The following is a 15,742-nucleotide window of genomic DNA, read 5'->3' on the forward strand; positions in this document are numbered from 1 at the left end:
GTACATATTTAATAGCTTTTTATTGAAAATAGAACAGCTATGTTAGATTTAAAAGAAATAATGTAATGGTTACTTTATGTATAATCATGGTCAATGGTGGGGTAATATAGTACATTTATTTCCACAATAGATGTATTTAGCATTTGCCCTCAATTAAGCCACTAATCTGCATATCAGCATAGTAAATTGCAATGTTCCTAAGAAGACTATCAACAGATCTGAGAACTTGAGGTTGAGGGAAATACAAAACTAGGTGAAAGTGAGCACACATTATTTCTGATCATGACTAAAACATGTCTTTCATACTCTCTTCTAGGAACTTCTTGTAGAGAGCCATGAAGGCTGCCACAAAAGCCTCTATATGGAAGATGGGTTTGGAGCCCAGGTTGAGGCGGTGCTCATGGAAGGCGGCCAGACTAGTCACTTCACATTTTAACTCTCCGTCACAGTTCTTGACCAGTTCTTGGAGCAGACCCTGGGAGAAGCCTTGGATTAAAGTACATGCTAGAAAGTTTCCTTCAAATGTAATTATAGGACTTTCCAGCTCATGAAGGTGTTTAAATGTGATATCCTGTAAAAAGCAATGCAGAGTTTATGTTTTAAGAAATATGTATAAATTTCTAGCTAGTAAGGCAATGTATGAAGTGAGTCTTCTAACAAACCTGCTACCATCGCAGTGGTGGACCAAATACCAATCTTACTTTACACTTTTATGATGTTGATTGAAAGCAGAAAATATTTGACTCCTGGAGGATCAATATTTTTTAATGTAATAATATGCATTATATTGCTCTACTGTGCTGGTGTCATTGTGCCCATGCTTCCTTCTAGTAATTATCTATTATGTTATGTCAGTGTTCTCATTAACACCCTAACCTTGAAGATGGCTTCTGAAGGAATACAGTGAGTCAGGAGTTCATAAATCCTTTCTCGCACTTCCAGCAGGCGCTTGGGACTCTGCTCCTCCACAATCTTTGCTGCTGTGTCTCTCAGGTAAACCTCCCAGTCGGGCATCACTAATTCCTGCTGCTTGCTGAAAGGGTACCTGCAAAACAGTTTCTCATCATGATACATTTTGTTACAGGTCTTAAAAACTTGCTTGTCCTTAGTGTTGGTTGTGAGAGCCAGATAGTTCTGTATAAATCTTGGGGTACTGGTCATGATTCATTCCTGGCAGCTATTCAATTGGTCACTAATTGAAAAAAACTCATTTCTTTTAACCAATATTTAAGCAAAGAAACAATGATCAATGATGGACTCTAGAAAGAAATATCCACCTATGTTGAAATGAATGCTATGGGTAACTGTTGTGGATAATGAATGGTGTGAATGACAATGTTTGTAATATTGAAGTAATGATGACAGTGGTGAGGTGAAGTTGCATTGCACTTTTGATGATGGTTAACTTACTGTTGCACTTTGGTGGCCTCACACAAGAGCAGAGCACGACGAAGGTTGCGATTGGAAGCTTCTGCCATTCTTGTGGCCAGTTCAGGTGGGAGATTAAGGCCTTCCTTCTTGCAAACACCCTGTGAGGCATAACACCATTTCAGACACATGCACACTGCAGAAATCTATGAATAGTCCACAGCCTCAACCTATTTTAAAAAAATACGTTGATTAAAATTTTAGTGTTCCTTCGTTTATTGCGGGGGATGCATTCTGTAACCCCCTGCGAAGTTGGGACGCTATAAATACATATACTTCGCTATATCTGTAACATTTCAAACCTTTTTAAACCTCCCCACACTATTATCAGCCCTTCCTAACACTGTATAAAGCTTCCCCACACTCTTATCAACCATTCCCTCTACTGTATTACCCTTCCCCATACTCTTATAAAACATTTTTGTAGGCTAAACATATGCATACAGTACTGTATATGTATATGAACAATACATGTACAGCACTGTATGTACATAGTAATGTACATTGTCATTGTTATTACACACCAATTTACCACATTACTGTATCTATAGTATTTGTAAGTGATGCTGTGGACCCCGTGATATGGCGAAAAATCCGCAGAACGAATCTATATAAAAAACCCATGAAACCCTGAGGCCACGAAAGCTGAACCGAGAAATACAGAGGGAACCGTGCATTATTTTCAAACATGTGACTGAGAAAGCAGGAGATACAAACATGAGAGAGAGAGAGAGAGAGAGAGAGTTAGTTTTTGGATGTACTGTGTGCAACTTGTAAGTCACTTAAAAAGAAAGGAATTCTTGCTAACAAGAACTAAGAGAGACAATTACCTAATTCTGTAGAGCACAAGATGAAACCACAAACACACACCTGCAGTACTTGAGCCACCTGCTCTAAAGAGGGTGCAGGCACCCTCACACCAAGGCAGCGGCTGCGTATGGCTGGGATGACCTTGGAGGTGGAGTTGGTGCACAGGATGAGGCGACAAGTGGCCATGTACTTTTCCATGGTGCGACGCAAAGCATGCTGGGCATCCTTAGTTAGCTTGTCCACCTCAGTCAGAATTACCACTGAAAACAGCAAATGTAGAAAAAGTGTTAGTGGCATCTTTGCCTCTTAGTACTACACACATCTATAATACCCAGGCCACAACAGACCTTGCGGGCAGAAGCAGTGCTTTAATTCCAAGAATATATTCAAATAACATTTTTTGACAAAATATTTTCTAAGGTAAACATGATTAACTTTTTAATTTTCAGGTTTTGTAAACACTGGTACTAAGAGAGAGAGAGAGAGAGAGAGAGAGAGAGAGAGAGAGAGAGAGAGAGAGAGAGAGAGAGAGAGAGAGAGAGAGAGAGACCAGAACTTCATTTAATTCTAGAAAGAGCTTACATTAAAGTACAGTAGGATGAAAATTGTCATTCAGGCAATCTAAGTTGCCATTCATTGTTAATTGGACTGAAGTTGTGTAAATAAGTAGTGTTGCACTCTGTAATTTTTAAGTCCTCTCTTAAATACCCAAGATATTGTTGAAATTTTAAAATAGTATTTTGTGATGTTTCTTCTCTTAGAAGAAATTATGTTTATTTTGGCAATATAATAGGAAGTACATTTCATGAAATGTCCTTGAGATTTTTCAAAATTTTTTAACAAAGCTTTTATTACTGTAGCTTACAAAAATGAGAAGCCCAGAGATAAATTTACTCTCATAAGGTACTATACTATATATAACAATTAGTGTGACCCTTCAAAAATAGGAAATTACCACAAGTGATACTGATCACACCTTTAAATTCTCTCTGGCCAGTTGTGTCAAGCTGGTGGACAGAGGCTAGAGTCTTGATCAACTCCTGAACCACCACTGTGTCATAGATCCCCACGTCACTTGGGTTCACCTCCACGTGATAGTTGCTCGCTAAGGTGATGATCTCAAGCTTCTTCTTGGATGGAGTCTGTTGGTGCAAGATAGTGGAATCAATAAATGGAAGGATTTGATATCTTTGTGCATATATATATATATATATATATATATATATATATATATATATATATATATATATATATATATATATATATATAAACTTACCAGGTGAGAGTTAATAGAGAAAAAGGGACAAAATAAATAATAGGAATTTGAAAGAACACGAGGAAAGATATGAAAGTAGAAACAGAAAACAATCAATATGAGGAAAAGAAAATAATAAGATCCTGAAAAAAAATGGAAAAAGACAACAAAATAAAAAAAATTGAAATAACAGAAATGAAGAAGGAAAACACTGGAAGAGGAGACATAACTCAGAAAATTCAATTAACAAACCTGGAAGTTCTGGTGTTCGATCCTGAGACGCTCCACCCCTGGGCCATACAGTTCCCGCAGCAGACACATGATGCGGGTCTTCTTGCCAGCACCGGGCGGTCCATACACTAACAGGTGAGGGAAGTCTCCACCCTCGACCTAGGAAATGGTGATGACAATAAGTGAATGATCAAGATTGGTATATACTACAAATCTAAACCCAAAGTCCCAGATGTCTGCTTTGGGCGTGTTAGTCTATAAATACTTACCTACTACGTATATGGAATTCTATTAATACTACCCTAACCATGCACAACAATATGGCACTACGTTATATAGTAAATAGAAACTGTTAACTCAGACGGCAAATGAATTGAAAGTAAGTATGTCCTGAACATCTCAGCCTTATCATGTCACATTACTCAACTCACCAGCTTCTTTAGGTGTCCTGCTTGTTCTAGGTGGTAGTCCAGCTTATTCAGTTCCTTAGGCCGGTATTTATCAACCCACAGGCTCATTGTTTCTATGTATTTGTATTAGATAATTGTAAACTACACAATCTTCAGAAAGTGCGCGCCAAAAGTCTGTTTTCAATGTTTTGTTGACCATCAGCTGGAGATTTCGGATTGCTGATAATCAAACTAGTAATTAGATAATATTATTTGCCGTAACATTTGGATGGAAAAGGAATACAATTAATATACTTGAAATAAATACAATAATTGCATGTTTCATTTTTAAGCTATTGTGAAGATTAGATAGGTACTCTACTACCGTACCGTAAGTACGATAGATAAATTGTCATCATAGCATAGTGAATTCATGTATTCTTGTAACAACTGTAAACTTAAACATAAGAATTAATAAAAAAAAATCTTTCAAAAAAGTGAATCCATGATAATTATATGGATTAGGAAAAGTAACACTGTTGGTAAAGAAACACAATCAGCCTCAGTGACAGTCAGGCCCTCGCCACGGCCCGCCACTTGCCTCCTGTCATTTGAGGAGGAAGACTGACTGGGAAATCAAGAAGTTATTGAAAATAGAGAGCTGCACACGACACTCAACAAACATGAAGGACAAAATGGCGCTGCTGCAATGGCTGTGGCTATGCTCTATAATCTACAGCACACAAGAGGACGACAGACTTCGTGTCTTACAGAAGACACAACACTTGTGGGTGAGTGATGGTTGCCAATGTGTTGAATGTCCCGAGGAGTGTCATGATGTCATCGTTCAGTAGTAGTTGAAAACGTGTCCAGACTACAGGTGAGCTTCATTAATGATTGTCATAGGAATTGTGGAAGTAACCTAAGATTGCTAATTTTAAAATCATGATTATTTGTGGCAAAAATATAATGCTTTCTCAAATCTTGATGTACATAATAAAGGAAATTGGAGTAAAATTAATCAAGTAAACAAATCTTGATCTAACCTAACTAAACTCTATGATGAACACATTATTCTAATATTGTCCTGTGTCTTTATGCTGTTGCTACTGATCAGGCTTTCTCTCACAAAACTGTCGTCAATGCTGAAATTTTACTCTGAAATCCCCATTTGAGTGTGAAACCTCTCATATAAGAAGACTGCACACTTATCTTAAGCTGTGCCAGACTTATAAGGGGGAAGAGAGGGAAGAATACGCCATGAATCATTCAAGATGGTTGTTTTTAGCAAAGGTTTGCGAGAGGAGTTCAGTTTTAGAAATATGTAAATGAAATAACAATTGTGCCAGCAGGATGAAATAAAGAGTGGAACAATAAATAAACAAATTTATTATTTGACTAGGTGCCAGGAGTCATTGTTGGACTTAGATCTTAAAAGATATTGAAAAATTTCTATTAATAAAGGAGTTTTTATGGTCAATTTCACACAACCATGGAATCTGTGATGTTGCTTATGTTTTTACAGTGAGAAATTTAGTGAATTGATTGATGGTATATATAATTTGTTTCAAATTAATTTTTTTTCAAGTATTACTTTTTCAACTCCTTCAACTTCAACTCCTACCTCTCATTTCTGATGATGATGGGAAATTTGGGTTTTTGGGTGATGAGGATTAAATTGAGTAATGTGTGTTGTAAAATTGGTTGAAAATTAACAAAACCTCATCGAAAACCCCTGAAAATACTTTGACGGTGGCAGCAGTGGCAATCATTGCTTTGTTATTGTTGAGCAACATTGCCAGCAGTTTGGTACCCCTGGATGTGGGTCCATTGCAAAGGCTGTTTCCCAACATCACATCTGGATTCTTCCCAAGGGGTACTAACCAAACCCAACATTTTAAGCTCGATTTAATACTTGTGTAACGTTCACCGGTTAAACGGGTAAGATTGGCATCGGGGAGCTGGTGAACAATAACAATAAAAAAAAAAAAAAACACTGCAGGTTCAAATGGTGAGGAAATGTAAAGGGGGGTCACTTTAAAAAGCTATTTTAATAATCCCATAATGAAACTGACATACACATAGATATAACATGAAACATGAAACTGACACACATAGATATAACATGAAACATATGAAACTGACATACACATATACATATAACACAGAAATAAATACAACAATAAAGAATCGAACTTAATACCTAACAATAATACTAATCCTAGATGGAGGCAATGTGGAAAAAACGGACAAGGGGAAGTGATACTTATGCGGTGTCGCAGTGGTGAAGTGCTTGGTGATGGTTGATCCCACAGTAGTCCAAGAGGCGTTGTGTTCACTGGTTGAGGCCTGGACCTCGACTCACTTTCCAGAAAGCCGAGCTTGCTTTAACACTTCCGCTGGAGTCCAATGGCGCCGCGTGAATCCAACTTCGGGACAGTAGCGGGGCTTCATGAGACGGTGACGTGGAGGGTTCATGAGACGGTGGCGTGGAAGGTTCATGAGTCGGTGACGTGGAAGGGGAGGTGGAGAGGTGGCGAACGAGGTAACAATAGGAGGAGGTGATGATAGTGGAGTATGTTACGGGTGGGCCGTAACATTTGTCACTAATCAAACCTAACATTATAACCTCAATTTAATGCATGTCAAAAAATTATTGGTTAAGAAAAACTATAATTTGTCCAAAAAGCATTACAAGGCCTTTTAGGAAGTAATAATGTTGGGTTTTGTAGGTAACTCTTGGGGGCATCCAGGGGGATGCAACCCCTCCCCCAGCCAGAAAGTTTTTATGTTAGAGTTTGGTTAGTAACCCTTTGGGGTGTCCAGAGAGTCTGTGCTCCTCTGACTAGGTTATAATATTGGGGTTGGTTAGTTTGCCTTTGGGGTTTTTATTAAATATAGTGGATATAGCCAGAAACAGTGAATCATTGGCAATGCTACTTAACAATAATAAAGCAACGCTAGCTGCTGCCGCTACCATCAAAGTATTTTCAAAGATTTTTGATGTGGTTTTGTTAATTTCTGACCACTTTTGCAACACGCATTACTCAATTTAATGCTCCCAATCAAAAAACTCCAATTTCCCACAGATCTCTCAAGATTGTTGGGAGTGAGAGGTAGGTGGAAATTGGAGTTGAAAAGAACAGTCATAACTTGAAAAATATTAATTTGTGATAGAAATGATAGCTATATACCATAAATCAATTAACTAAATTTTCCAACCAGAAATACATAAGCCACATCAGAGGTTCCATGGTTTGGGAAAACTACAAATTGGCTGTTTTTACCTAGTTGGAGAAAAGACTTGACATGGTTCAGTCAGGCAATTTAAATATTGTGTAGTAAACAGAATTCATTCTTATTCATCCATCATACTAGCTGATGGTGGAGACTAGATTTTTTCCACTGTAGCTTGTCTTCAGATAAAGTAAAACAGTACTTATATAATCTGGATGCCCTTGATTATGAACACTGACAGTATTTATGAATTTTATTTAGTTTTGTCAACTTACAAATACTGTCTTCTATATTTAATTTTTAGGAAATTTCAAATCATTGGCGTAGGTTAGGTTAGGTTAACCCAACCCAACCCAACCTGAAATATTTCAAACATTTTTATTTGTGAAAAGCTCATGCTTCAATTCTTAGAATTATCATCCACTTAATTACATAATTATTATAGAACAGTATTTTCAGTAATACTTTCCTGGAAGACAGCTTGACTCTGTCTGATTCTTGGCTCCAGATCAGGAAGACATGCAAAAGCACAATCATTATTAGTTATGAATGCAATTATTGACCTTATATTGCTACATTTCTTGAAAGCTTTCATCACTGTTTTGTCTCTATATTACTAATTAATTTCAAATAACAGGATGTTTCTGAAATTTTTAGACTTCTTTATTTAGGGATTTTGTAATGGAAATATCATGTAAGAGGCAGTGAACCATGAAGGATCTCCAGGCCCCAATTGTAGACTGTCAATATAAAATACTATATACAGTTAATCTGAAAATATAATCAAATAATAACAAAAAGCAGTAGCTCATTGATGCTTCGTTAGATATCAGTGTGAGTCTGTGGTGGGTTCTGGCTGTAGTTTATAACTTGAGTTCATCAATTGCAAATCTTCAATTATAGATCTGAGGCATTTTCTAACAACAAAAGTGCGGAATGAAATTTTTACAACCAGAAACTGCATCTGCAATCCAGCTAAAAACATTCTTGCTTTAAATATCTAATACAAAAACAAGATGAATGCTTTAGTAGGAACCATTGTAAGTGGCAGCATGGTTGAAGTCATTTACTAGTGTCTTGCAAATGGTTATGAGGTAAAGAATGCATGCTACAATAAGGTGAAAATTCCCATTAAGTAATTGTAATTTTAACCTCTTCAGTGCACAGCCTTGAGCTAAGCACAGACCTTGGAAGTGTAGAATACCAAGTGTCTCTTTAAATGTATAGAGAAGATAGGCACACAAGGCTGTTGATCTGTTCTAAGGCAATAGGAGTATGGTAGACATGTTTTGGTAGTCAATTAGTGTCCACGATTCTACCATTGGCAATAGACTCTGCTGACACTTGAGTGGAAATGCAGCATTATTACTTCTGTGCTGTTTTGCCACCAAAATATGATTAGTAATAGTGCAGTAAAATCTTCGTTTTCATCTTGTTTCTTTAACTTTAATAAACTTTATTAACTTATACCTTCAATGTTAACAGTGTCATTATTTCAACACAAATTAATCATTACATTATTACCCTTATTTCAATGAACATGATATATGATACAGAGACACTGCACAATATGTAAAAAGAAAAAGGGGGAAAAAAAAGAACAGTGGAATGTAGGAAGGCCTTTTTATATGAGAAACTGATGATATGAGATGTATAAATTGGGGAGTCTTCTTTATATGAGTATAAAAATCTAATGATATGAGCTTGTGTCTGGTGCAAGTAAAAAGATCTTCCTGCAGCATTTCACCCGCACACTGGGGGTGTGTGGTGATGTATGTTGATTCTGATGTGCACAGACAAGTTTGTTAGCACTGGAAGAGAAGCGTACACCCCTCCCTTGTTTCCTTCCTTCCTACCATTCATTGCCCCTGCCAGTCTTCTTTTAAACTGAACTGAGTGTTTCTCAGACTTCCACTCGTATGGCCTTATTTTTAGTTATTATATTTGTAGGCTTGTAATTTTTTTGCAAATATATTTATGACTGATCTGTGCTTGGATGTATTATAATGTTACTGTTGGTTTCTTTCATTCACTGTCTTTGCCAGGGTATTGTGTGTGGGACTGACCACATGGTGTATAGATTGTGCCTTATTTTGCCTCTCAAGAGCTAACTATATCTCCCAAGCAGCCAGTGAGTTTTGTTGTGAGTCTCATCAGTAAGGCTAAATGACCTAGAGTACCAATAAATTAATAAGGTAGAAATTGTTAAGAGGCACAAGAGTGGCGATTGAGCTACCCTTCCTGAGGCATTAACTACATATTGGTGAGTGTTATGCTCATTTTATAAGTTTAATCAATATTAAATTATGTTCTTTGTGTGCTGCTTTCTCTTTCATGTTGCTATAGTGGCAGTTCTGTAATATAGACAAGTTTTTTGTGTTTGGTGTCATACTTTTCAGCTTGAAAATTTACTTTTGACAAGGGTCACAGAATTTAACCCTTTTTAGCCATTAATTACTGGGTATATGTTTTGTTGTAAGAGGGATTCAAATGGGACATAACTACTCATATCACTGCAATGTCTCCTGTGTCTCTTTCATTTCTTGAGATGTGCATTTTTTAAATGTTACCAAATTTTGGAGGTAATTTGAATATCCTTTGGTTTTCTGAGTCCTTAGTGGTCAGCCAGATGTTTGTAGCTTGCAAGACAACATGGTAAGTAGTTATCATATTACACTTACAAAGTAAGTAACCTTGATAGTGTCCATTCCATGTGCCCCCCGACCCCCCCAATTTTTTTTTTTTTTTTTTTTTTATGTAAGAGGGACACTGACTTGGAGTATACATATTAAAAGAACTAGAGGGAGAGGTGTGCATGTACTATTATAGATACATGTAGAGGTCTGTGAAGGAGAGCTGTCATTAGAGGACAGGATGTGACTGCTACCTTGTGTTGTAAGCATTTAGGGAGGTCTCATTAAGGTCATAGGTAATTTTGTTCCTTGCAGAAATAAATATGGGTTGCAGATTAGTATTTTTATTATTACCACTGCCTTTTCTTCCACAGCAAGACTATGACAGGATCTTCAAGCAGCTCTCTTCTTATGGTGTAGCATTTTGTGAAATCCTGCTGAGTCCTCAGGGATAATGTGGCTGAGCTTTGCAACAGAAGCATCATAAGGTATTGTAAAACCAGAGCTTTTGTTTATATTGATAATACCACAATAGCCATATGGATTGAGGGTATATAAATCAAGTTTTAAATGGCTATAAATACTTATGGTAATTTCCTTGCATCTTTTTATATAAGTGAAACAAAAAGTACATCATATTTCAAGACGTCTGATCAGTGGCTTTTGTGACAATGATACAATACTGTATTGATGACAAGCCATCTGGGTAAGGATTTTGAAAAAAAAAAAAAAAAAAAACCTTCTGAAGACACCAGTCCCTAAAGTAAAGAAATAGATGACAGTATGGTTGGAATGGTGGTAGGGGGAAAGAGAGTACCATAGTGAATTATGGAAGATTGAACAATAAGAAATACATATAGAATAGTATGTGAGATTACTGGCGAAAGACTGATAGAAGCTTGCAAAAGAGTATGCCAGAAGTTAGAATGAGAAGAGCAAAATATTTACATTTCCTGGAATATGTGGTGAACTAATGTAAAAGTAAAGGGAGAGTAGATTAGTTTGGTAAGAAGTGAAGTTAGGAGTTAAGTAAGATTTTATTTTTTATTTATTTATTTTTTTTAAAGAAATGGAAAAAGATTGACAAATATGAGAATAGAATTAAGAAAGATGATGCAGTTCTTGTGTAACGGAGGATAGTCAGATTTGATTTAGAGTTGATTTGTTTTAGTATTATAATTTACCTTTCAAGTTCTTTAGTTTGATTGTATCCTTCTGTTCATGTTTAAGTTTTCTTAAGCTTGTTTTGATTAATTAATTAGCTTTGTTCTTTATTACTTTCTGCTTTGTTTATGTTTTGTTTATTTGTTAAGAAGGAAATGGAGAAAGCTGCCACCATATAGGTTATTTTGTCGTTACTCTTTTTGATAAAAGTGTTATGATAGTGTTTAGTTAGTTTAGTTAGCTGAGTGGTCTATCTAGAGGAACAGGTAAAATTCTCTCTCTCTCTCTCTCTCTCTCTCTCTCTCTCTCTCTCTCTCTCTCTCTCTCTCTCTCTCTCTCTCTCTCTCTCTCTCTCTGATCATTCAGTCAATTACCATCATGATTTTGAGGATTGTGTGTGAGTTGTGATCACTTGAGTATATATATATATATATATATATATATATATATATATATATATATATATATATATATATATATATATATATATATATATATATATATATATATATATATATATATATATTGTCTTTAGGTAAAGTTGAAATTTTTTTTGTCTTACATTCACATCTAGTTGCCCAAGGTGTGTGTGTGTGTGTGTGTGTGTGTGTGTGTGTGTGTGTGTGTGTGTGTGTGTGTGTGTGTATTTACCTTGTTGTAGTTTTACAGGGCCTGGGCTCTATGGTCGTGTGGCCCCGTCTCCATATCTACACTTATCCAATCTTACTTTAAAAGTATGCACACTCGTTGCAGACACTACTTCTTCATTTAAACTGTTCCACGTCTCAATACATCTCTGCGGGAAACAATATTTTTTAATATCTCTCAGACATCTTCCTTTTCTCAGATTTTTACTATGCGATCTTGTGCTTGGATGTCATATTCTTCTCTCAGGATCAGTTTCTCATTATCCACTTGGTCCATTCCGTTGATCAATTTATAAACTTGTATCAGGTCTCCTCTCTCCTTCTTTGTTCCAGGGTTGGTAGATCCATAGCCTTTAGTCTCTCCTCATATGTCATCCCTTCAAATTCTGGAACCATTCTTGTAGCCATTTTTGTAGCCTCTCCAATTTCCTTATGTGTTTCTTTTTATGAGGGGTCCACACTACTCCTGCATATTCCAATCTGGGTCTTATTATAGTACTTATCAATTTCTTCATCATTTCTTTGTCCATGTAGTGAAATGCTACTCCAATATTCCTTAGCAAATTATATGTTTCTCTAAAAATTCTATCAATATGGCTTACTGGTTGATTGTTTTCTTCCATCGTCACTCCTAAGTCCTTTTCCTTTTTAACTTTCTCCAGTTCTACTCCATCTCCCATCTTATAGATTCCCACAGGTCGTCTTTCACTCTTTCCCATTTCCATGACATGGCTTTTGTTCACATTGAATTCCATTTCCACTTCTTACTCCATTCCCAGATCTTATTTAGGTCTTCTTGCAGTATTTCACAATCCTCCTTTTGCTTTATAACTCTGCACAGTTTCGTATCATCTGCAAACAAATTTATGTAGCTGTTCACTCCTTCTGGCATGTCGTTAATATAAATGAGGAAAAGTATTGGTGCCAATACTGACCCTGTGGCACTCCGCTTTCTACTGCTCTCCACTTGGACTTCATATCTTTAACTACTGTCCTTATTTCTCTCCCCCTCAAATAATTTTCTATCCATCTCAATGTGCTTCCTTTTAAGCCACCCTTCTCCTCTAACTTCCATAGTAATCTTGCATGTGGCACTTTGTCAAACGCCTTTTTTAAATCCAAATAAATACAGTCAACCCATCCCTCTCTCTCTTGTACTCTATCAACTATTCTAGAATAGAAACTCAATAAATTAGTTACACAAGACCGTCTTTTCTAAAACCAAATTGGCTATTTGATATTAATTTGTTGTCTTCAAGGAACTCGATCCATTGTTTCTTTATTATTCTTTCACACATCTTGCATATTACACTAGTTAGTGATACCGGTCTGTAATTTAAAGGTTCTTCCTTCCTTCCACTCTTATATATGGGAACCACCTCAGCTCTTTTCCATTCTACTGGTACTGTTCCATTTTCTATTGAGCATTTTATGATGTTGTATATAGGACTTGCTAGTTCTTCCCTACATTCTTTCAGTATTCTGCCTGAGACTTCATCTGGTCCCATTGCCTTCTCTTCATCCAGTTCCTTCATTAACTCTTTTATTTCAAGCTTGGTTACTTTAATCTCTTTCATATAGATTGTCTCTCTATTACCCTGTGGCCTCTCAAATTTGGATTCCTTAGTAAAGACCTCCTGGAATTTTTTATTTAATAGTTCTGCCATACTTTTGGGTCTTCCACCATCCGTTCTCTCCTTTTAACCTTTCTATTGTTTCTTTTGCCTAATTTTTCCATTTATGAATCTATAGAACAATTTTGGTTGCTCCTTACATTTTTCGACAATGTCCTTTTCAAGTTCTTTTCCTCTTCCTTCCTCACCTTAACATATTCATTTCTCGCTGCCTTGAAGTTTTCCTTATTTGCTGGATTTCTATTTCTCCTCCACCTTTTCCATGCTCCATCTCTTTTCTCCTTTGCCCTAGCACACCTTGCATTAAACCAATCTTTCTTTCCTTCTTCTTTAGGTCTATATTTTGGGACATATTCCTGACTCCTGTTTTGTATATTTCCAAAAATAAGTTATATTTGTCTTGCATTGTCTCTGAGTTTTCCATCTCCTCCCAGTCTACGTTTTTAAAATAGTTCTTGAGATTCTCAATATCAGCCTTTCTGTAATTTAATCGGTCTCCTTTGTATGAATCGTCTCTATCTTCCTTTCCCTCTTCTATATCTATTTCTAATATTGCATGGTCACTCTTTCCCAATGGGCACTTATATCTTATATCATCATTCATTTGTATACCCCTTGTAAAAACTAGGTCCAATCTCACTGGCTCGTCGTTTCCTCTGAATCTTGTGCATTCCTTTACTCTCTGGTCCATCATATTGTCTATCATTAGGTTCAAGAATCTTTCTCCCCAGGCTTCTTCCCCCATACCACTTTCATAATTTTCCCAGTCCACTTCTTTACAGTTGAAATCTCCTACTAATATCACTTTTCTCCTTTCTTTAACGATTCTCGTTAGACTCCTTATTGTGTCATCTATCATGTCTTTATATTCTTGATTGGTCCATGAATTTGTTTTTGGTGGCACATATGTTACAATGATTGTTAACTCTTTTTTATTAATATGCATCTTAATATACAATACTTCTGCTTTTCCTTCCCACATTCCACTTGGTTTATCACTATCTCCTTCCTTAACATAATCATGACTCCTCCTTTACCCAGTCTGTCTCTTCTCCATACATTATACCTATTATCCAAGTCTATTTTTATTGCCTTATTTAGTTTTGTTTCAGCCAGGCATACAATATCTGGATTTTCTTTCTTTATGTAATCTCTTAATTCTAGTTTACTTGATAAAACCCCGTCTATATTCGTATACATCATTTTTAGTCCTTTGCCTTTATAATTTTTAGTTAAACTTGTTCCACTTTTTTCTCTTCCTTCTCGTTTATATACCATTTCCTTATCCTGTCTCCTAGAATTCTCCAAAAAAGGGCCTTCTCTCCTCTTCTGACCTCTGGTGTGTGTGAGGTGCTTGTCTTCATGTATTGTTCTTTGTGGGATGTCAGTCTGGTGTAAAGAATGATGCAGTAACTTGTTACTATTCCAGCATAGGGTTAAGGCTTCATGAGTTTCCTAGCATAATAGTTGTTTGTATGTGACACAGTGATAGTAATTGTTTTTTTTAGTTTACTGCCTTTTATCCATCCCATCCCTCTCTAGTCACTGGAGAATTTTTGTATAATTTGTGAATTTGATTAATATGAATATGATTGAGATTGGTTATTTGGGAAACCTTCTGACTGGGTTTACTGTAATAGAAGAGTAACAACAGTGTCTTGAATTGGGACACTTATTAGGGTAACATGAATTTCTGTGAATACCAAGAAAGTGTTGTACACTAAGACCATTAAAACAAATATACATTTAAAACTTTATTAGTAAAATCTGCAATTATTTGCATTCTTAAATGCTTGAGGTTTTAATATAACTATAAAATGTACATGTTGCACATCACTTCTTGTGTCTAGTTTACATTGAATTTCCATCACCAGTGCTGCTGTCTCCACTGTACAAAAGGTGTTTCCCACATCACTGCTGAAGACTAGAAATGGAGATGAGATTTAAGCCACGTAATTCTGGAAAAGGGGAGAGGGAGGAAAAAAAAAGAATTAGTAAGTTCTTAACTCATAAATAGTCACACCTCAAGGTACCTTACAGGTAACCGGCAATCATCTTTGGATACAGGTTTCTCATTAAGAGTGTAATAAAAATGCCTTCTGAATTTGTAATACGAATTCAACAACAATACAAACTGTGGGAAAATATGATGTATTCACCTTCCTATTGTCTTTCAGGAAGTCAACCCAGAGTGTCACTATGGAAGGTAAATATGTGAGAGAGAGAGAGAGAGAGAGAGAGAGAGAGAGAGAGAGAGAGAGAGAGAGAGAGAGAGAGAGAGAGAGAGAGAGAGAGAGATGAAATGCTGTGGTGA

General features: G+C 36.3%; 2 protein-coding genes and 1 long non-coding RNA gene across 7 annotated transcripts in view; 1 reads left to right on the plus strand and 2 right to left on the minus strand.

Moving 5' to 3' along the window:
* Window positions 1–3: 3 nt before the first annotated feature.
* Window positions 4–4,341, minus strand: LOC123498051 (replication factor C subunit 3-like). The gene is made up of 7 exons (XM_045245131.1): window positions 4,156–4,341; window positions 3,746–3,883; window positions 3,215–3,380; window positions 2,299–2,498; window positions 1,411–1,529; window positions 877–1,045; window positions 4–475 (listed from the first exon to the last, which is right to left on the minus strand). Exons 1-7 carry the CDS (start codon window positions 4,240–4,242, stop codon window positions 287–289), a joined length of 1,068 nt encoding a protein of 355 aa, XP_045101066.1. The 5' UTR covers window positions 4,243–4,341; the 3' UTR covers window positions 4–286.
* Window positions 4,342–4,658: 317 nt separating this feature from the next.
* The window catches only part of LOC123498054, an 11,910-nt gene continuing 826 nt past the window's right edge, over window positions 4,659–15,742 (plus strand). Inside the window, exons 1-4 of the long non-coding RNA XR_006672628.1 lie at window positions 4,659–4,904; window positions 10,358–10,471; window positions 15,303–15,422; window positions 15,606–15,742. The exon at window positions 15,606–15,742 is cut by the window's right edge and continues 826 nt beyond it. This is a non-coding gene — a long non-coding RNA (uncharacterized LOC123498054). The remainder of the gene's footprint in view (window positions 4,905–10,357; window positions 10,472–15,302; window positions 15,423–15,605) is intronic.
* The window catches only part of LOC123498052 (zinc finger protein 254-like), a 73,064-nt gene continuing 72,491 nt past the window's right edge, over window positions 15,170–15,742 (minus strand). For all 5 annotated transcript variants that reach the window (XM_045245133.1, XM_045245142.1, XM_045245141.1 and 2 more), the window contains one exon: window positions 15,170–15,386. The gene's annotated coding sequence lies outside the window, so the exon portion shown is untranslated. The remainder of the gene's footprint in view (window positions 15,387–15,742) is intronic.

The sequence above is a fragment of the Portunus trituberculatus genome, chromosome 47 (genome assembly GCF_017591435.1).
Source record: "Portunus trituberculatus isolate SZX2019 chromosome 47, ASM1759143v1, whole genome shotgun sequence".
Lineage (NCBI taxonomy): Eukaryota > Metazoa > Arthropoda > Malacostraca > Decapoda > Portunidae > Portunus > Portunus trituberculatus.